This window comes from Haliotis rufescens, unplaced genomic scaffold, assembly GCF_023055435.1.
Source record: "Haliotis rufescens isolate VD_foot unplaced genomic scaffold, xgHalRufe1.0.p SCAF_4, whole genome shotgun sequence".
In the NCBI taxonomy this organism is placed as follows: domain Eukaryota; kingdom Metazoa; phylum Mollusca; class Gastropoda; order Lepetellida; family Haliotidae; genus Haliotis; species Haliotis rufescens.
The window spans coordinates 65,156,880-65,179,631 of NW_025964112.1; the positions used below are offsets into that span (position 1 = coordinate 65,156,880).

At 44.0% G+C, this 22,752-nt stretch overlaps 1 protein-coding gene across 2 annotated transcripts in view; it reads left to right on the top strand.

The window, feature by feature from the left end:
- LOC124114733 (cyclin-dependent kinase 6-like) overlaps positions 1-22,752 on the top strand; it is a 53,239-nt gene that overhangs the window by 23,005 nt on the left and 7,482 nt on the right. For both annotated transcript variants that reach the window (XM_046475441.2, XM_046475442.2), the window contains exons 3-5: positions 13,470-13,605; positions 18,868-19,035; positions 21,121-21,281. In XM_046475441.2, the coding sequence (XP_046331397.1) occupies positions 13,470-13,605; positions 18,868-19,035; positions 21,121-21,281 (465 nt within the window). The remainder of the gene's footprint in view (positions 1-13,469; positions 13,606-18,867; positions 19,036-21,120; positions 21,282-22,752) is intronic.

The window sequence follows — 22,752 nt, forward strand, 5'->3', positions numbered from 1 at the left end:
AGACAGGGTTAGCCACTATATCATAGTAGAGGTCCTGCCACAACACTACAGTAGGACACACATCTACTACCACTACCAGAGACAGGGTTTAGCCACTATATCATAGTAGAGGTCCTGCCACAACACTACAGTAGGACACACATCTACTTCCACTACCAGAGACAGGGTTTAGCCACTCTATCATAGTAGATGTCCTGCCACAACACTACAGTAGGACACACATCTACTACCAGAGACAGGGTTTAGCAACTATATCATTAGAGGTCCTGCCACAACACTACAGTAGGACACACATCTACTACCACTACCAGAGACAGGGTCTAGCCACTATATCATAGTAGATGTCCTGCCACAACACTACAGTTAGACACACATCTACTTCCACTACCAGAGACAGGGTTTAGCCACTATATCATAATAGAGGTCCTGCCACAACACTACAGTAGGACACACATCTACTACCACTACCAGAGACAGGGTTCAGCCACTATATCATAGTAAAGGTCCTGCCACAACACTACAGTAGGACACACATCTACTTCCACTACCAGAGACAGGGTTTAGCCACTATATCATAGTAGAGGTCCTGCCACAACACTACAGTAGGACACGCATCTACTACCACTACCAGAGACAGGGTTTAGCCACTATATCATAGTAGAGGTCCTGCCACAACACTACAGTAGGACACACATCTACTACCACTACCAGAGACAGGGTTTAGCCACTGTATCATAGTAGAGGTCCTGCCACAACAGTACAGTAGGACACACATCTACTTCCACTACCAGAGACAGGGTTTAGCCACTATATCATAGTAGAGGTCCTGCCACAACACTACAGTAGGACACACATCTACTTCCACTACCAGAGACAGGGTTTAGCCGCTATATCATAGTAGAGGTCCTGCCACAACACTACAGTTAGACACACACATCTACTACCACTACCAGAGACAGGGTTTAGCCACTTTATCATAGTAGAGGTCCTGCCACAACACTACAGTAGGTCACACAAATCTACTACCACTACCAGAGACAGGGTTTAGCCACTGTATCATAGTAGAGGTCCTGCCACAACACTACAGTAGGACACACATCTACTTCCACTACCACAGACAGGGTTTAGCCACTGTATCATAGTAGAGGTCCTGCCACAACACTACAGTAGGACACACACATCTACTACCACTACCAGAGACAGGGTTTAGCCACTCTATCATAGTAGATGTCCTGCCACAACACTACAGTAGGACACACATCTACTACCACTACCAGAGACAGGGTTAGCCACTTTATCATAGTAGAGGTCCTGCCACAACACTACAGTAGGACACACATCTACTTCCACTACCAGAGACAGGGTTCAGCCACTATATCATAGTAGAGGTCCTGCCACAACACTACAGTAGGACACCCATCTACTACCACTACCAGAGACAGGGTTTAGCCACTATATCATAGTAGAGGTCCTGCCACAACACTACAGTAGGACACACATCTACTACCACTACCAGAGACAGGGTTTAGCCACTGTATCATAGTAGAGGTCCTGCCACAACAGTACAGTAGGACACACATCTACTTCCACTACCAGAGACAGGGTTTAGCCACTATATCATAGTAGAGGTCCTGCCACAACACTACAGTAGGACACACATCTACTTCCACTACCAGAGACAGGGTTTAGCCACTATATCATAGTAGAGGTCCTGCCACAACACTACAGTTAGACACACACATCTACTACCACTACCAGAGACAGGGTTTAGCCACTCTATCATAGTAGAGGTCCTGCCACAACAGTACAGTAGGACACACATCTACTTCCACTACCAGAGACAGGGTTTAGCCACTATATCATAGTAGAGGTCCTGCCACAACACTACAGTAGGACACACATCTACTTCCACTACCAGAGACAGGGTTTAGCCACTATATCATAGTAGAGGTCCTGCCACAACACTACAGTTAGACACACACATCTACTACCACTACCAGAGACAGGGTTTAGCCACTCTATCATAGTAGATGTCCTGCCACAACACTACAGTAGGACACACATCTACTACCACTACCAGAGACAGGGTTAGCCACTTTATCATAGTAGAGGTCCTGCCACAACACTACAGTAGGACACACATCTACTTATTCAGCCACTATATCATAGTAGAGGTCCTGCCACAACACTACAGTAGGACACGCATCTACTACCACTACCAGAGACAGGGTTTAGCCACTATATCATAGTAGATGTCCTGCCACAACACTACAGTAGGACACACATCTACTACCAGAGACAGGGTTTAGCAACTATATCATTAGAGGTCCTGCCACAACACTACAGTAGGACACACATCTACTACCACTACCAGAGACAGGGTCTAGCCACTATATCATAGTAGATGTCCTGCCACAACACTACAGTTAGACACACATCTACTTCCACTACCAGAGACAGGGTTTAGCCACTATATCATAATAGAGGTCCTGCCACAACACTACAGTAGGACACACATCTACTTCCACTACCAGAGACAGGGTTCAGCCACTATATCATAGTAAAGGTCCTGCCACAACACTACAGTAGGACACACATCTACTTCCACTACCAGAGACAGGGTTTAGCCACTATATCATAGTAGAGGTCCTGCCACAACACTACAGTAGGACACGCATCTACTACCACTACCAGAGACAGGGTTTAGCCACTATATCATAGTAGAGGTCCTGCCACAACACTACAGTAGGACACACATCTACTACCACTACCAGAGACAGGGTTTAGCCACTGTATCATAGTAGAGGTCCTGCCACAACAGTACAGTAGGACACACATCTACTTCCACTACCAGAGACAGGGTTTAGCCACTGTATCATAGTAGAGGTCCTGCCACAACACTACAGTAGGACACACACATCTACTACCACTACCAGAGACAGGGTTTAGCCACTGTATCATAGAAGAGGTCCTGCCACAACACTACAGTTAGACACACATCTACTTCCACTACCAGAGACAGGGTCTAGCCACTATATCATAGTAGAGGTCCTGCCACAACACTACAGTAGGACACACATCTACTTCCACTACCAGAGACAGGGTTTAGCCACTATATCATAGTAGAGGTCCTGCCACAACACTACAGTAGGACACACATCTACTTCCACTACCAGAGACAGGGTTTAGCCACCATATCATAGTAGAGGTCCTGCCACAACACTACAGTTAGACACACACATCTACTACCACTACCAGAGACAGGGTTTAGCCACTTTATCATAGTAGAGGTCCTGCCACAACACTACAGTAGGTCACACAAATCTACTACCACTACCAGAGACAGGGTTTAGCCACTGTATCATAGTAGAGGTCCTGCCACAACACTACAGTAGGACACACATCTACTTCCACTACCACAGACAGGGTTTAGCCACTGTATCATAGTAGAGGTCCTGCCACAACACTACAGTAGGACACACATATCTACTACCACTACCAGAGACAGGGTTTAGCCACTCTATCATAGTAGATGTCCTGCCACAACACTACAGTAGGACACACATCTACTACCACTACCAGAGACAGGGTTAGCCACTTTATCATAGTAGAGGTCCTGCCACAACACTACAGTAGGACACACATCTACTTCCACTACCAGAGACAGGGTTCAGCCACTATATCATAGTAGAGGTCCTGCCACAACACTACAGTAGGACACGCATCTACTACCACTACCAGAGACAGGGTTTAGCCACTATATCATAGTAGAGGTCCTGCCACAACACTACAGTAGGACACACATCTACTACCACTACCAGAGACAGGGTTTAGCCACTCTATCATAGTAGAGGTCCTGCCACAACAGTACAGTAGGACACACATCTACTTCCACTACCAGAGACAGGGTTTAGCCACTATATCATAGTAGAGGTCCTGCCACAACACTACAGTAGGACACACATCTACTTCCACTACCAGAGACAGGGTTTAGCCACTATATCATAGTAGAGGTCCTGCCACAACACTACAGTTAGACACACACATCTACTACCACTACCAGAGACAGGGTTTAGCCACTCTATCATAGTAGATGTCCTGCCACAACACTACAGTAGGACACACATCTACTACCACTACCAGAGACAGGGTTAGCCACTTTATCATAGTAGAGGTCCTGCCACAACACTACAGTAGGACACACATCTACTACCACTACCAGAGACAGGGTTTAGCCACTGTATCATAGTAGAGGTCCTGCCACAACACTACAGTAGGACACACATCTACTTCCACTACCAGAGACAGGGTTTAGCCACTATATCATAGTAGAGGTCCTGCCACAACACTACAGTAGGACACACATCTACTTCCACTACCAGAGACAGGGTTTAGCCACTATATCATAGTAGAGGTCCTGCCACAACACTACAGTTAGACACACACATCTACTACCACTACCAGAGACAGGGTTTAGCCACTATATCATAGTAGAGGTCCTGCCACAACACTACAGTAGGTCACACAAATCTACTACCACTACCAGAGACAGGGTTTAGCCACTGTATCATAGTAGAGGTCCTGCCACAACACTACAGTAGGACACACATCTACTTCCACTACCAGAGACAGGGTTTAGCCACTGTATCATAGTAGAGGTCCTGCCACAACACTACAGTAGGACACACACATCTACTACCACTACCAGAGACAGGGTTTAGCCACTATATCATAGTAGAGGTCCTGCCACAACACTACAGTAGGACACACACATCTACTACCACTACCAGAGACAGGGTTTAGCCACTGTATCATAGAAGATGTCCTGCCACAACACTACAGTTAGACACACATCTACTTCCACTACCAGAGACAGGGTCTAGCCACTATATCATAGTAGAGGTCCTGCCACAACACTACAGTAGGACACACATCTACTTCCACTACCAGAGACAGGGTTTAGCCACTATATCATAGTAGAGGTCCTGCCACAACACTACAGTAGGACACACATCTACTTCCACTACCAGAGACAGGGTTTAGCCACTGTATCATAGTAGAGGTCCTGCCACAACACTACAGTAGGACACACATCTACTTCCACTACCAGAGACAGGGTTTAGCCACTATATCATAGTAGAGGTCCTGCCACAACACTACAGTAGGACACACATCTACTTCCACTACCAGAGACAGGGTTTAGCCACTATATCATAGTAGAGGTCCTGCCACAACACTACAGTTAGACACACACATCTACTACCACTACCAGAGACAGGGTTTAGCCACTATATCATAGTAGAGGTCCTGCCACAACACTACAGTAGGTCACACAAATCTACTACCACTACCAGAGACAGGGTTTAGCCACTGTATCATAGTAGAGGTCCTGCCACAACACTACAGTAGGACACACATCTACTTCCACTACCAGAGACAGGGTTTAGCCACTGTATCATAGTAGAGGTCCTGCCACAACACTACAGTAGGACACACACATCTACTACCACTACCAGAGACAGGGTTTAGCCACTGTATCATAGTAGAGGTCCTGCCACAACACTACAGTAGGACACACACATCTACTACCACTACCAGAGACAGGGTTTAGCCACTGTATCATAGAAGAGGTCCTGCCACAACACTACAGTTAGACACACATCTACTTCCACTACCAGAGACAGGGTCTAGCCACTATATCATAGTAGAGGTCCTGCCACAACACTACAGTAGGACACACATCTACTTCCACTACCAGAGACAGGGTTTAGCCACTATATCATAGTAGAGGTCCTGCCACAACACTACAGTAGGACACACATCTACTTCCACTACCAGAGACAGGGTTTAGCCACTGTATCATAGTAGATGTCCTGCCACAACACTACAGTAGGACACACATCTACTACCACTACCAGAGACAGGGTTTAGCCACTCTATCATAGTAGATGTCCTGCCACAACACTACAGTAGGACACACATCTACTACCACTACCAGAGACAGGGTTTAGCCACTCTATCATAGTAGAGGTCCTGCCACAACACTACAGTAGGACAAACATCTACTACCACTACCAGATACAGGGTTTAGCCACTATATCATAGTAGAGGTGCTGCCACAACACTACAGTAGGACACACATCTACTTCCACTACCAGAGACAGGGTTTAGCCACTATGTCATAGTAGAGGTCCTGCCACAACAATACAGTAGGACACACATCTACTTCCACTACCAGAGACAGGGTTTAGCCACTATATCATAGTAGAGGTCCTGCCACAACACTACAGTAGGACACACATCTACTACCACTACCAGAGACAGGGTTTAGCCACTCTATCATAGTAGAGGTCCTGCCACAACACTACAGTAGGACACACATCTACTTCCACTACCAGAGACAGGGTTTAGCCACTATATCATAGTAGAGGTCCTGCCACAACACTACAGTAGGACACACATCTACTTCCACTACCAGAGACAGGGTTTAGCCACTGTATCATAGTAGATGTCCTGCCACAACACTACAGTAGGACACACATCTACTACCACTACCAGAGACAGGGTTTAGCCACTCTATCATAGTAGAGGTCCTGCCACAACACTACAGTAGGACACACATCTACTACCACTACCAGAGACAGGGTTTAGCCACTCTATCATAGTAGATGTCCTGCCACAACACTACAGTAGGACACACATCTACTTCCACTACCAGAGACAGGGTTAGCCACTTTATCATAGTAGAGGTCCTGCCACAACACTACAGTAGGACACACATCTACTACCACTACCAGAGACAGGGTTTAGCCACTATATCATAGTAGAGGTCCTGCCACAACACTACAGTAGGACACACATCTACTACCACTACCAGAGACAGGGTCTAGCCACTATATCATAGTAGAGGTCCTGCGACAACACTACAGTAGGACACACATCTACTTCAACTACCAGAGACAGTGTCTAGCCACTATATCATAGTAGAGGTCCTGCCACAACACTACAGTAGGACACACATCTACTTCCACTACCAGAGGAGGGTTTAGCCACTCTATCATAGTAGAGGTCCTGCCACAACACTACAGTGGGACACACATCTACTTCCACTACCAGAGACAGGGTCTAGCCACTATATCATAGTAGAGGTCCTGCCACAACACTACAGTAGGACACACATCTACTTCCACTACCAGAGACAGGGTTTAGCCACTATATCATAGTAGAGGTCCTGCCACAACACTACAGTAGGACACACATCTACTTCCACTACCAGAGACAGGGTTTAGCCACTGTATCATAGTAGATGTCCTGCCACAACACTACAGTAGGACACACATCTACTACCACTACCAGAGACAGGGTTTAGCCACTCTATCATAGTAGAGGTCCTGCCACAACACTACAGTAGGACACACATCTACTACCACTACCAGAGACAGGGTTTAGCCACTCTATCATAGTAGAGGTCCTGCCACAACACTACAGTAGGACAAACATCTACTACCACTACCAGATACAGGGTTTAGCCACTATATCATAGTAGAGGTGCTGCCACAACACTACAGTAGGACACACATCTACTTCCACTACCAGAGACAGGGTTTAGCCACTATGTCATAGTAGAGGTCCTGCCACAACAATACAGTAGGACACACATCTACTTCCACTACCAGAGACAGGGTTTAGCCACTATATCATAGTAGAGGTCCTGCCACAACACTACAGTAGGACACACATCTACTACCACTACCAGAGACAGGGTTTAGCCACTCTATCATAGTAGAGGTCCTGCCACAACACTACAGTAGGACACACATCTACTTCCACTACCAGAGACAGGGTTTAGCCACTATATCATAGTAGAGGTCCTGCCACAACACTACAGTAGGACACACATCTACTTCCACTACCAGAGACAGGGTTTAGCCACTGTATCATAGTAGATGTCCTGCCACAACACTACAGTAGGACACACATCTACTACCACTACCAGAGACAGGGTTTAGCCACTCTATCATAGTAGAGGTCCTGCCACAACACTACAGTAGGACACACATCTACTACCACTACCAGAGACAGGGTTTAGCCACTCTATCATAGTAGATGTCCTGCCACAACACTACAGTAGGACACACATCTACTTCCACTACCAGAGACAGGGTTAGCCACTTTATCATAGTAGAGGTCCTGCCACAACACTACAGTAGGACACACATCTACTACCACTACCAGAGACAGGGTTTAGCCACTATATCATAGTAGAGGTCCTGCCACAACACTACAGTAGGACACACATCTACTACCACTACCAGAGACAGGGTCTAGCCACTATATCATAGTAGAGGTCCTGCGACAACACTACAGTAGGACACACATCTACTTCAACTACCAGAGACAGTGTCTAGCCACTATATCATAGTAGAGGTCCTGCCACAACACTACAGTAGGACACACATCTACTTCCACTACCAGAGGAGGGTTTAGCCACTCTATCATAGTAGAGGTCCTGCCACAACACTACAGTGGGACACACATCTACTTCCACTACCAGAGACAGGGTCTAGCCACTATATCATAGTAGATGTCCTGCCACAACACTACAGTAGGACACACATCTACTTCCACTACCAGAGACAGGGTTTAGCCACTATATCATAGTAGAGGCCCTGCCACAACACTACAGTAGGACACACATCTACTACCACTACCAGAGACAGGGTTTAGCCACTATATCATAGTAGAGGTCCTGACACAACACTACAGTAGGACACACACACATCTACTACCACTACCAGAGACAGGGTTTAGCCACTATATCATAGTAGATGTCCTGCCACAACACTAAAGTATGACACACATCTACTACCACTACCAGAGACAGGGTTTAGCCACTCTATCATAGTAGAGGTCCTGCCACAACACTACAGTAGGACACACATCTACTTCCACTACCAGAGACAGGGTCTAGCCACTATATCATAGTAGAGGTTCTGCCACAACACTACAGTAGGACACACATCTACTTCCACTACCAGAGACAGGGTTTAGCCACTATATCATAGTAGAGGCCCTGCCACAACACTACAGTAGGACACACATCTACTACCACTACCAGAGACAGGGTTTAGCCACTATATCATAGTAGAGGTCCTGACACAACACTACAGTAGGACACACACACATCTACTACCACTACCAGAGACAGGGTCTAGCCACTATATCATAGTAGATGTCCTGCCACAACACTAAAGTATGACACACATCTACTACCACTACCAGAGACAGGGTTTAGCCACTCTATCATAGTAGAGGTCCTGCCACAACACTACAGTAGGACACACATCTACTTCCACTACCAGAGACAGGGTCTAGCCACTATATCATAGTAGAGGTTCTGCCACAACAGTACAGTAGGACACACATCTACTTCCACTACCAGAGACAGGGTTTAGCCACTATATCATAGTAGAGTTCCTGCCACAACACTACAGTAGGACACACATCTACAACCACTACCAGAGACAGGGTTTAGCCACTATATCATAGTAGAGGTACTGCCACAACACTACAGTAGGACACACATCTACTTCAACTACCAGAGACAGGGTTTAGCCACTATATCATAGTAGAGGTCCTGCCACAACACTACAGGAGGACACACATCTACTTCCACTACCAGAGACAGGGTTTAGCCACTATATCATAGTAGAGATCCACCCACAACACTACAGTTACACACACATATCTACTACCACTACCAGAGACAGGGTTTAGCCACTATATCATAGTAGAGATCCTGCCACAACACTATAGTTAGACACACATATCTACTTCCACTACCAGAGACAGGGTTTAGCCACTCTATCATAGTAGAGGTCCTGCCACAACACTTCAGTTAGACACACATATCTACTACCACTACCAGAGACAGGGTTTAGCCACTGTATCATAGTAGAGGTCCTGCCACAACACTACAGTAGGACACACATCTACTACCACTACCAGAGACAGGGTTTAGCCACTATATCATAGTAGAGGTCCTGCCACAACACTACAGTAGGACACACATCTACTACCACTACCAGAGACAGGGTTTAGCCACTATATCATAGTAGAGGTCCTGCCACAACACTACAGTAGGACACACATCTACTTCCAGTGACTGTGATCAGGGTGCTGCCATTGACCGTGATCAGGAGGCATTGAGGTGTGACGGCCTATTGAAGACATGGCAATGTTCGATCCCACTTGATGTAAACAAAGTCAATAGCCTGCCACATAATGAGGCTATTTATAGTGACTATGGTATGTGGTTGTCAGGTGTGGTATGTTGGACATTGTGCTGGCTAGATAACGAAATGAAACGGTGCTCTACTCGAAGTAGTCTCGGGTGGTTAGTCCGATCTAATGATTTGTAGCACAAGCCTGTGACAGTCTGGAGTTGTCTTTCCCCCAAATCTAGTTATGTTGTATAATCCATTAATCCCAGTTGAGCTGAGGAGCTGTTGGACACATGGTTAGGGACAAAGCATTTGATATTCTGGTGGGAGGCCTGGGATTTTATCGAAAAAAAATTGTCCCAAAAAATGCTTTAAAAAATAGATATGCTTCAAATTGTTAAAAATAATTGTCTGTCGTAAATAATATTGTTGAAAAAAAATTTGCTTAAAAAAATAAAGTACAGGCTCATAGTTTTCTTTGAAATAATATATGGTTTGTCAGATGAAGATGAAAAAATATCTAGTCTCCATTCATCCCAGCCACTCACTCAGAATATCAAATGGTCGTCGCTTATCTCCCTGATGTTGGATTATATACATATATTCAAAGCAACTATTGATGGGTTGCCGATGTAATATGGGGTTGAAAACTAATTTATATAAATAATGAGGACATATATACTGAAACTGAATGTATTGTATTTATTACAAAAGAAAGAGATGCAGGCAATACGTCTCTGGTGATTGAAACAGTTCAGTGGTACCTTGCAGCATCATGTCCACATACACTGCTGCAACACTCAGGACATGTCAGAATCTGGTGTTACCTCCCCTTCTTCCGATTCCCTCTGTGAACCATGTCCACATGCTCCCGACCAAGCTCATAATCACAGCCTGCAATATGGCGTTCCACTCCCGGAGCAGAGCTTCTTGCAGAGTCCCAAGATCATGTGGAACAGGGTGACTCCTCCAAACAAGGCACCCTAGTTGATCCCAGACATTTTCAATTGGGCTATAGTTAGGATAGCAAGCTGACCACTCCATCCTGCGTATTCCTTGTTGATGATTTAAGGCGTTGACCACGTTACCGTGATGAGGACGTGGGTTTATCATCAGCAGGATCAGGTCACCTCTGTAGCGCCGCATGGTCCTCGAATGGTACCACAATTGGGGCCAGTATCTCGTCTCTATAGCATCGTTAAGTGAGATTTACTGGCCTGCTGGACGTCCAGAACGGAGACCAGCAGAAAGCAATCTGCTTCGTACGGTGGTCTTGCTAATGCGGATATATTTGGTGGTAAAGTGTTTGTCACTTGTCTGACGTGACGTCAGAAATCAATCACGTCGGGCAATGTTCACCAGGTACCCTCCTGCCTCGGTGTGGTGACCCCAGGACGACCTGGTCTTCCAGCATAGGCAACTGTTCCAGTGGCCCGATGCTGCTGCTGCTGCTAAAGCCTCCCAATCACACTCTGAGTGACTCTGTGCGATCCGATACGTATCACGATACCATGCTCACGATCCGATACATATCACAATACTTGTATGTGCTCGTATCTGTAGTGCGTAACCCATATTTTTCATAGACAGGATGTTCAAATACCTGGCACACTGATGATTTACAGTTGGCAGTGTCCAGGATGGCTCAATGGCTAAAAATATTACATTTTTCACTATTTGTTAGTGTATTTATTAAAGAATACATTTAAGGTAAGAATCAATACTTTTTAGTTAGTGTGCCACTGTGATCGATACTTGTATAGAGGTGTGAATTATCGCAATCCACCGATGCAGTGTGCATCGTCCCACCGATGCAGTGTGCATCGTCCCACCGATGCAGTGTGCATCGTCCCACCGATGCAGTGGTGCATCGTCCCACCGATGCAGTGTGCATCGTCCCACCGATGCAGTGTGCATCGTCCCACCGATGCAGTGGTGCATCGTCCCACCGATGCAGTGTGCATCGTCCCACCGATGCAGTGTGCATCGTCCCACCGATGCAGTGGTGCATCGTCCCACCGATGCAGTGTGCATCGTCCCACCGATGCAGTGGTGCATCGTCCCACCACTAGTTTTAATGTGCTGCCACCTGACTTTGACTATTGCCAGGTTGGAGCATCCCAATAGCTCTACCTCCATTTTTAACACTTAAAACTTCACACATTGTCACAGGTGTTTCCTGTGAGTTGGTATAAGACCATGTGTCCATATTCTGATTTGCATGTGCAGCTACTGAAAACTGGCTGTGATCGGGCGATACAATTGTGACCATGAACACACACACAATGATTGAATTAATGAAAATTTGGTCAGTGTTTACCTGCTCCTGCATTAATTACCATGGCTCAAATATTGTTATCACTAGTACAGTCACAAACATGTGGTCTGAAACAACCGGGGTTTGCAAATTATTAGTTTTAGATTTAAAAAGGAGACCTTCATTTGTATCATCCTTAACTGTATGGGGGACCCTTCAATAGCTTAAGATGTCAAAATATGCTCTTAGCCCCTGTACGTAAGATAAGAGTTGAAAATCAGCGCCACCTATTATCTATTAATCATTTATGCACCTTGGTCAGGTTCAAAACTCATGTTCAACTACAGCTTAATATATCAATTGCCGTTAATGCTGAATATAATTTTCAGTGAAAATTAATTATGGTTATTTTGGAGTGTTCCTTTGAACCCTTAACTAATGACCTATCAGTAAATGGATAATTGTACTCAAACATTTTGGTAAACCCACAAAAGTGAGGTATTTGAATCTTCGTCGTGAAGTTTGGTTCCATGATCAGCATTTCAGACTCTTTGTATATTATGTTACATGAGACTTCTGTAAGCATCTGTAAGCAAAGGTATCTGTTATTTTATGCTGTAAATATCTGCACTTCATAAAAATACCCTCCAGATTACCCAAATTCGGGAAAGGATATGCTGTGGAACAAGTATCTTTTTACCATGTTTGCAGCTGGTTAGTAGGGTCGCCTGGTATTTCATAGCATTTTCAAAATCTGTTGTAAATCATTGGTGACAGATGTCTTTGCTAAAGCTCTTCAATGATCACGATGAACACCCAGGGTTGCTAAGAGTGGCATTAAAACCGTAAATTACCATCACATTTTCAGCAATATAGCAAATATTAATTGTACTTATGGAGTAGAGAAATGTTTACCAATGTTGGACAGTGTATGTTTGCCATACTGTGTGTTTGACATTTATGAGATGGATGTTTTGTCAACTTGTCAGGCTTCTGGACGTGCGTCACACTCCGGTCACGGACAGCGAGATTCGGCTGACGCTGGTGTTTGAGTACATCGACCAGGACCTTGCAACCTACTTGGAGCGTTGCCCCTCCCCGGGGCTGGGGCCTGACCGGATACGGGTAGGTGACAGAACTTGCTGACACAGTTGCAGTACAAGCACATGTTTGTGGGGAGATGGTCGGAGAATGTCTGGTCAGCCAAATGGTGTTTGGTGTTAGTGGTGGTTTTGCCATTTTGTGGTGTTTTTCTTAATATTGGACGTGTTTGACTTGCTACATATTATATATATTTACTCAAAAATAACTGGAAAAAGACTTATCTTATAATGTCAGAAGATATAATTAAAGTTTGTCCTTCCCCAGACAATGTTAGTAACATGTATGGTGTATTTCTGTCCCAAGTTAATTTTTCGGATTCTGTTCAACTGTAAGGAAAATTATTTTCTTTTTTTCATTAGATAGAGCTGATTTTCAGATGATTGTATTTGTACAGCTGAAAGTTTACCAGGCCTGAGTCAAATAGACTGGTTCTCTCATCCAGGCCCTCGGCTAAGCTTGCATCTACAGTGAAACCCTTTTAGCCCCTACTGTTCCCAGTGCCGTGTTCAGATGAATGGAATGGACTCCTAGTGTATATCACTAATATTGCAACCAATATCGTTAATTGAAGCATAAAACCCAACTCCCTGACACTGCCTGAATATGATGCAACAAGGAGAAGGTCATTGAGACGGCCATGTCTGGCTAGAATCGTGTACTCCTATCCTAGAGTCGTGTACTCCTATCCTAGAGTCGTGTACTCCTATCCTAGAGTCGTGTACTCCTATCCTAGAGACGTGTACTCCTATCCTAGAGTCGTGTACTCCTATCCTATAGTCGTGTACTCCTGTCCTAGAGACGTGTACTCCTATCCTGACACTGCCTGAAGTATGGTGCAACAAGGAGCAGGTAATTGAGACGCCCATGTCTGGCTAGAGTCGTGTACTCCTGTCCTAGAGTCGTCTGCTCCTATCCTGACACTGCCTGAAGTATGGTGCAACAAGGAGCAGGTCATTGAGACGCCCATGTCTGGCTAGAGTCGTGTACTTCTGTCCTAGAGTCGTCTGCTCCTATCCTGACACTGCCTGAAGTATTGTGCAACAAGGAGCAAGTCATTGAGACGCCCATGTCTGGCTAGAGTCGTGTACTGTTATCCTGATACTGACACTAAACGATACATCACGATTCCTGGTAATTGTCTGGTCATGCTTGTCATGGTCACACTTGAGATCTGGCTTCTGATAGCTTATTGACCCTCTGAAGTGCACGTGCACCTTACCATCAACCAATCAGACTTCAGAATGCCTGAAAACCAGGACACCAGGCCTGCCTTTAATGTTGAATTATGTTGTCACAGTCAGTTGTGACTGGACTGGTGTCCTATATCAACAATGGCTTGATTGACGTTTTTTCTTAGATGTGACTGGGATGGTTTAATGTGTCAATGTACCCTGATCATGTCACACAGTGGTCCCAATAGGTTGCCACCTCATTGATGATAACTCGTTGATTATCATGATTATAACTCGTTGGCTGTAGTGTCATGTTGGCTTGAGATATGGTTTGGATCATTTATGACTCTATAAGTCTTGGGCCAGTGACCGGGCGACTCTTTGCAATATGGTTCCCTGGCAAAATACTTGTTACACGTTGGTTCAAGCTACTCTCTGCGGTAGCCCGTTTGCAGAGCTCTCTTCAACATCACCGCTTCCCACTATACTTGGAGGCAACATCCATGCATGAACTTGAACTCGCAAATGACCGACAATTATATTTCGACTATCATTACATCAAATACTCTAGTTTCTATTTTATTTCAATGTAATAAACTCTGCAAAAAAAACGCGCAAAAGTGATTTTTATATGTATATTTTATATATCATATAAATAATCAACAGATGGTAATCGATTGTTCAAAGTGGCGCACATCATTGTCATTGACCCAGGTTCCATGTGGCACACATGGAACAGTAGATTTTCTTGGTGGATGTCATCTGTTCTCAATATCTTGTATGGCTAACCATTAGAGTCTTAAACTGATGGGCATCATCGTCCCATGGAAGGAATCAGAACCCAAATTGTGGCCTTGGGAATGTTGACCCACTCTGCCTGCAGTGCTTGTGCCAACTGTCAGAGGTCCTGTGGTTGTTGCAGCCGTTGATCCAGTGCATCCCATAAATGTTTGAATGGGTTTAGATATGGACGACTTGGATGTTGTGATTCCTGAACAAGGCTGTTGTCAGTCTTGCCGTGTGTGGTCGTTGTCTTGTTGGAAAATGACGTTCTCTTGCATAATGGGAAGGACATGACGAATCTGAAGAATGTCATCAGTGTCATGTTGTGACGTCATGTTCCCCAGAACGTGCCCCAAGCCTGTTTTACCAGTGTAGGAGATGGCTGCCCACATTATCACACTACCATCAGGAAATCCATCCACTTCCTGTTTGCAGTTTCATGCATAACGTTCCCTGCGACACCTGGAAACACGAAGAATAAAACATGACTCATCACAAAACCAAAGTTGTTTCCATCTCTGTTGTGGCCATATTCTGTGACCTTGACACAACTGATGCAGCCAATGATGCAGGTCTGTCAAAATGACACCTCGAACTTGTTGTCTATCGTTAATATCTTCAGCATGTAAATGGTACCTCTCTGTCTGGGCTGATATCCTACACAATCCTGGCATTGCCGCAGTTGTAGAGGTGGCTGTTGTGGTTCCTACATGTAAGTGACAAAATCGTATGAATCTGTCCTGTGCCGTAGTTGTGATACATGGTCGACCGGATCTGGAAAGGTCACATGTTGTCCCGTGTGTCTGATAACGGCTCCACAGTCTTGTGATGGTGCTTGGTGCTACGTTGAATTACCTTGCTACAGCTGAAGATGATTCTCCTGTTTGCATTCAGCCGATGGCATTGTTGTGCTGGTAGATAGTTTTCAATGTTCACTTGATGTAAGATTGAGATGGCACGCAAATGAGAACCCAATGTTTTTATAGCCCAACGAGTGATGTTGCATGCGCATGACATGTTGGTTTTTTTGGCACCAGGCTCTCACGAGGTTGTGTTTTTGTGAATTTTTGCACCAAATATTTGCAGTACCTCATTCTTTGCACACAAATCAATCTCAAACCATGCAGAAAAGACCATTTCATTTTTTGTTTTACTTTTGGATGTCAGCAACACTCTGTCAGACATTTATAATTTTGATACTTATGCAAATTTTTGCAGGGCTTATAATCAGTTTAGTGGGGTGGGAATGGTTGAGTGCATTTTCTGCAAGTTTGCAATCTCAAATCAATCTGATTAAGCAAGCAAACGTATATACGAGGGGTGTTCATTAAAGATTTCCCCTGACCCACCTCCGATGGACCTTTTCAAATGAAACTTGGCATAGGTATTAGTCTTTCTCCACATAGGAACCACCAAGAGTTACACACTTCTCCCAACGTTTTCTGCAACTATGGAGACCTCGCTTGTAAAAGCCCTCATTTTGCATCTCAAGCCAGGACTTGACTTCAGAAATCAGTGTTTCATCATCTGTGAAACGTTTTCCCTTCAAAAATGACTTCATGGTTGGAAAGAGGTGGAAGTCAGATGGTGCAAGGTCAGGAGAGTAAGGAGGATGTGGAAGGATTTCATAGCCACAGGACCGCGCTTCTGTCTGGGCAACATGAGAGTTGTGTACTGGAGCATGTCTTGCAGGAGACGGACACCCTTGGTCAGCATGCCAAGCCTCTTAAGCTTGATAGCGTCCCGCAATTTCCGCAGCAGTGAAGCATAATAAGCTCCTGTCATTGTGGTACCCTTTGCCAAGAAATCCATCATCACTACTCCGTGCTGGTCCCAAAACACTGTGAGCATGACCTTGCCTGCAGAGGGTTGGACACGTGCCTTCTTTGGGGCTGGTGACTCCACATGCTTCCACTGCATCTCAGGATCATAGTGATGGACCCATGTTTCATCCTGTGTGATAAGTCTGTCAAAAAAGTTTGCCTGGTTTTTTTGGCACATGTCCAAAAGATCCTTTGAGCAATTGACTCGTTCCTGCTTTTGGAAAGGAGCAACCTGGGAATCCATCGTGCAGACACCTTATGCATGTTCAAATTGTCAAGGATGATTTTTTCCACAGACCCTACACTGATCTTGACATCTTGTGCTAACTGGCGAACAGTTATACGTCGGTCTGCCAAAATGGCGGTCTCCACTTGATGGATAGTGTCCTCATCAATGGCTGAATGGGGGCGACCAGGAATGGCAGCTGTTTCCACAGATGTCCGACCACACTTGAACTGGCGATGCCAGTGTTTAACAACGTCATATGATGGGGCATCTTCCCCCATAAGTTGCTTTCATTTCATCCAAAGTTTCTTTTGGTGTGCGACCTTTCAAATATAAAAACCTAATCACTGCTCGGTATTCTACTGGCTCCATTGTCACACCCTACTCAATCATAACACCTGTAAAAGTTGTAAGATTAATAGTTCGGTGCTGCAAATTCAGACATAACCCATAGATACATGTATCATTACACATGTGAAATTTCAACCAAATATGATAACCCTAAGTGGTTTAGGGGAAAATCTTTAATGAACACCCCTCGTACCTCTGGGAACAGTAAATCACCTCAACCTTTTCTTAATCGACTAGAATGGCATTCCCAAAGACTACACAAAATGTATATGTCACTACGTCTTGGGTTGATGGGAACATTTTCCAGATTCTTGTAACAGGCTTGATGATACTTGGAAGGTAACAAAGTTGTCACACGCTGAGCTTAATGTTTGTTGTCTCCCTTGTTAGATGTTGGTTGTCTCCCTTGTTTGATGTTTGTTGTCTCCCTTGTTACCTGATGGTTGTCTCCCTTGTTACCTGATGGTTGTCTCCCTTGTTACCTGATGGTTGGACCCGTGAAGATTCCGGGGTAGAATAGGTCTTCAGCAACCCATGCTTGCCGTAAAAGGCGACTATGCTTGTCGTAAAAGGCGACTCGCTGACTTGGTTGATACATGTCATCGATCCCAATTGCGTGGATCGATGTTCATGATATCAATCACTGGATTGTCTGGTCCAGACTATTGACCAGATTATTTACAGACCACCGTCATATAGCTGGAATAGTGCGGCATTAAACAACAAACCAACCAACCAACTACCTGATGGTTGTCTCCCTTGTTACATGTTGGTTGTCTCCCTTGTCACCTGATGGTTGTCTCCCTTGTTATATGTTGGTTGTCTCCCTTGTCACCTGATGGTTGTCTCCTTTGTTACATGTTGGTTGTCTCCCTTGTTAGATGTTGGTGTAACACATCTAAGACAGACAGTGTCTTCCTCTTTTCAGGATTTGATGCATCAGCTGCTGAGTGGTGTAGACTTTCTGCATGCCCATCGTATTGTCCATCGAGATCTCAAGCCACAAAATGTCCTCATCACAAGTCAAGGTCAACTCAAGTTGGCAGACTTTGGTCTCGCCCGGATCTACAGTTTCCAGATGGCGCTGACATCTGTGGTAATTATCATATATAATATCAACAGTACGGTTTTGTTATCTTGCAAACAGAATATTTAGATGTATTTAGGCATAATAATAGAGAATATAAAAACTCAACAATTATTTCTGAAACTAACTTTATGCTGCAATTACACCAGCGATTTAATGCTTAAAGGGGAAGTGTACACGCAAAAATCACTTTCTTTCTTTTTCTAAACAAAACGTAATTTTAGAATTAATTAGTATCTGTGTTTGAAAATATACACTCATTTTTTTCACAGTGAACGTAGGAAGCTCACAATAGTGTAAAAATGATATGCCATTATGAGGCCTTCGTTTTTCGAGCTAAACCGGCCTGAGTTATCCCCCTTAGATTATGACGTAATTGGTGCCAATTCAACTGGGTCCCTGTCTATTCTCAACGCAAAAGATATCAAGTACCAGTTTGCGGTAAAACACCATGGCCTACGACACACTCCGGCGCAGTGGTGACTCAGCATAACACTATGCTGGCTGGCATCTGAGACGCTAGAATCACACACCTGGACCTACACCACGTGAAGCGGCTCTAACAAAGCATGATGACGTCATAATGTTTATCAATTGGCACCAATGACGTCATATTGCAAGGGGCATAAGCCATGGTGTTTTTGTTGTGGAAATAGAACACTTGGTAAATGTGAAAAATATAAATCGTTTTAATGCGAAAAATATGTTAATTAATTGTGATATTTTTATATTTTTGTCATTGACACTTCTAGGTTAACACTTTTAATGTGGAAAAAGTACAAGAAAAATAGTTTCATTTCCGTGTGAACTTGCCCTTTAGGTTATCATCGAAATGTAAGTTCCACACTCACAGTAATTTGGGATTTATCATTTATTATTTATCATTTGGCACATGGTTACCATGGTAACATCAACTGTAAAACTAAACATTAAAGCCTCTTGCCCTCTGCCATGTAATGGGGGGGAGATTAAATCAAACAGATCCTGAAGCGGTGCCTTTTGCTTTTTATGAACTTTTTGCAATTTTATTTGTCTTGATTTCCATGGAAACAATTTGGGCTGAGTCTCATAAGGTGGCGGTAATATCTTTCACCCAAACTTGGCAGATATGTCAAACAGACCCTGAAGTTATGCCTTTTGCTATTTAGGAATTTCCTGTTTCCAAGGCAACAAGTTTGACTCTGACTTTGTTCATAGTGGGGGGGCAGGGGTGGCCCAGTCGTCAAGGCGCCGCAATTTGCTGTGCAAGGTTGCATCCCTTGGGCACGCCAGAAACCTAGTATTGTGGGTTCGAATCCCTTTTCACCCCAATTATGTTTCTAGGTTTGTCAGCACCATACCCGTGCTCATGAGTTTTCAGTTTCCTTCCACATTAAGCTGACACGCCGTGATATAACTGGAATAATGTTAAGTGTTAAAATCACTCGCTCACTGTTCATTGAGGCGTTTTTGTCCAGACCATATCTCTGGAACTAATACATACTCTCTCTTGAAGCTGTGCACCCACAAAGACCAGGTTGTCGACTGGTACCTTTTGCTATTTATGGATTTTTAGAAAAAAAAATTGTTGTTGTCCATAGCAACAATTTGATTTTGACTCTTTACATTATGGTGTGCACCTGACATAGAAATACAAAGTTCCAAATCCCAATTCCATGTATAGTTTTGATAGCTCAATAACTATGTTTGTATATGTACAGACACATTACATAAAAGTTGGACTTAAAGTCACAGTCAGATTTTTTCTTTAGAATTTGTCGGGGCCTGGGGTCAGTAAAATACCAATCTCCGCTGTAAAGCCATACCACTTGATATAATTTTGATAAGAAGCTATTGAAAATTTTGGTATTCCCATTTGGGAATTTTTGCAGACATTTGATGCAGGCTTTGGGTGAAATATAAGACGAATAATCTAGATAAATCCCTGAATGTTGTTAAGGATATATGTATATATCTGTGTTCTGTGGCAGGTGGTGACGCTATGGTACCATGCCCCGGAGGTGTGTGTGTATATATCTGTGTCCTGTGGCAGGTGGTGACGCTATGGTACCATGTCCAAGAGGTGTGTGTATATATATCTGTGTTCTGTGGCAGGTGGTGACGCTATGGTACCGTGCCCCGGAGGTGCTATTACAAGGCCAGTATGCCACGCCCGTCGATCTCTGGAGCTGTGGGTGTATATTTGCTGAACTTTTCAACAGACGACCTCTATTTTGTGGCCAATCTGATGTCGACCAGTTGATAAAGATATTTGAGTAAGATCTGGATTGTGTATTTTCAGTTATAAATGGGTTTTTTTCCATCTGAAAATCTTCCATCAAAGCTGTATGTACATGTGTAGGTCTATTGATCAAAGGTATGTCCCAAGCACTCTATTGCTTGTTAGGGGCGGTCAGGTAGCCTAGTGGTTAAAGTGTTCGCTCGTCATCCCGAAGACCCGGGTTTGATTCCCAACATGGGTACAATGTGTGAAGCCCATTTCTGGTGTTCCCCGCCGTGATATTGCTTGAATATTGCTAAAAACGGCGTAAAACCATACTCACTCACTTATCCATCTTTATGATTGGAATGTGACTGAAATTAATATACACAAATTGTTACGTGGAGTGTCAATTGCATTAATCATTTGTTATCCCCCCGGCATATAATGCGGGGGGATATAGTGATCAGCCAGTCTGTCCGTCCGTCCGTCTGTAATCATTTCCTTTTCCGGGGCAGAACTCGAAAATAAATCAGTGTATTTGGCATATCTATCAGTCACATACTGAAGTTGTGCCTTTTGCTATTTAGGAATTTTAGAAATTTTTATTTATTACGTTTCCATGGTAACAAGTTGGACTTAGGTTCTATAAGGGTGGTTTTCCTGGAGCGTAACTCAAAAACTGTTAAATACTTTCTTACAAAACTTTGCATGTCTACCAGGCACATACCATGGCAACAAGTTGGATTTAAGTTTTCATATAGGGTGGGTTCACTTATGGAGTATAACAAATAAACTGTTAAATATTTCCTTGCCAAACATTGCATGTCCATATATAAAGTACATACTGAACAGGTGCCATTTGATATTAAGGAGTTTAAGACATGTTTATTTTAGCATTTCCATTACAGCTTTTTTGACATGGGCTAAGAGAAATTTTGGGTCAGTTACCTGGTTTGGGACCATAACGTGTTAAAATGGGTGGGGGATATAGATGACTTCGTTTACTATACGCTTGTTTCTTGTAATTTGTCATTTGTTAGCATAAAAAAACAACACAGAAACACACGTTTTTCTTTCCATTTTATATGGATGCCACCATGGTGGATCTTTTGTTGGTAAACAATGTATGCTTCTTAAGGAACATTCAACTCTTGACTCATTACATACACATTTACTTGTGGTTACTTTACAGACAGCTGCCGGGGGGATATATCGTCTTTCTGATGACTCTTGTTGACCTCTCAATGTCAAGGGTCACTTCAGGAAACATTGGTCACACCATATGTGACAGTGACTTTACATTTTCAACATCAGCTATGCATGTAATTGACAGTTTCTAGTATGAGGCTTAAAGTGTATATATCACTATGTTTGCAGGTAGCTAGAATCATCGGCTTCCTATTCTGAAATTCTCCTGCAGTCAGTAGAATGTACCTAGACAAAGGTGAACATGGACGTGCTTAGAACTTAGAGAACTTTATACTTATGGTGGCTAGAGCTGTATCATGGGACTTTCTGTGTGG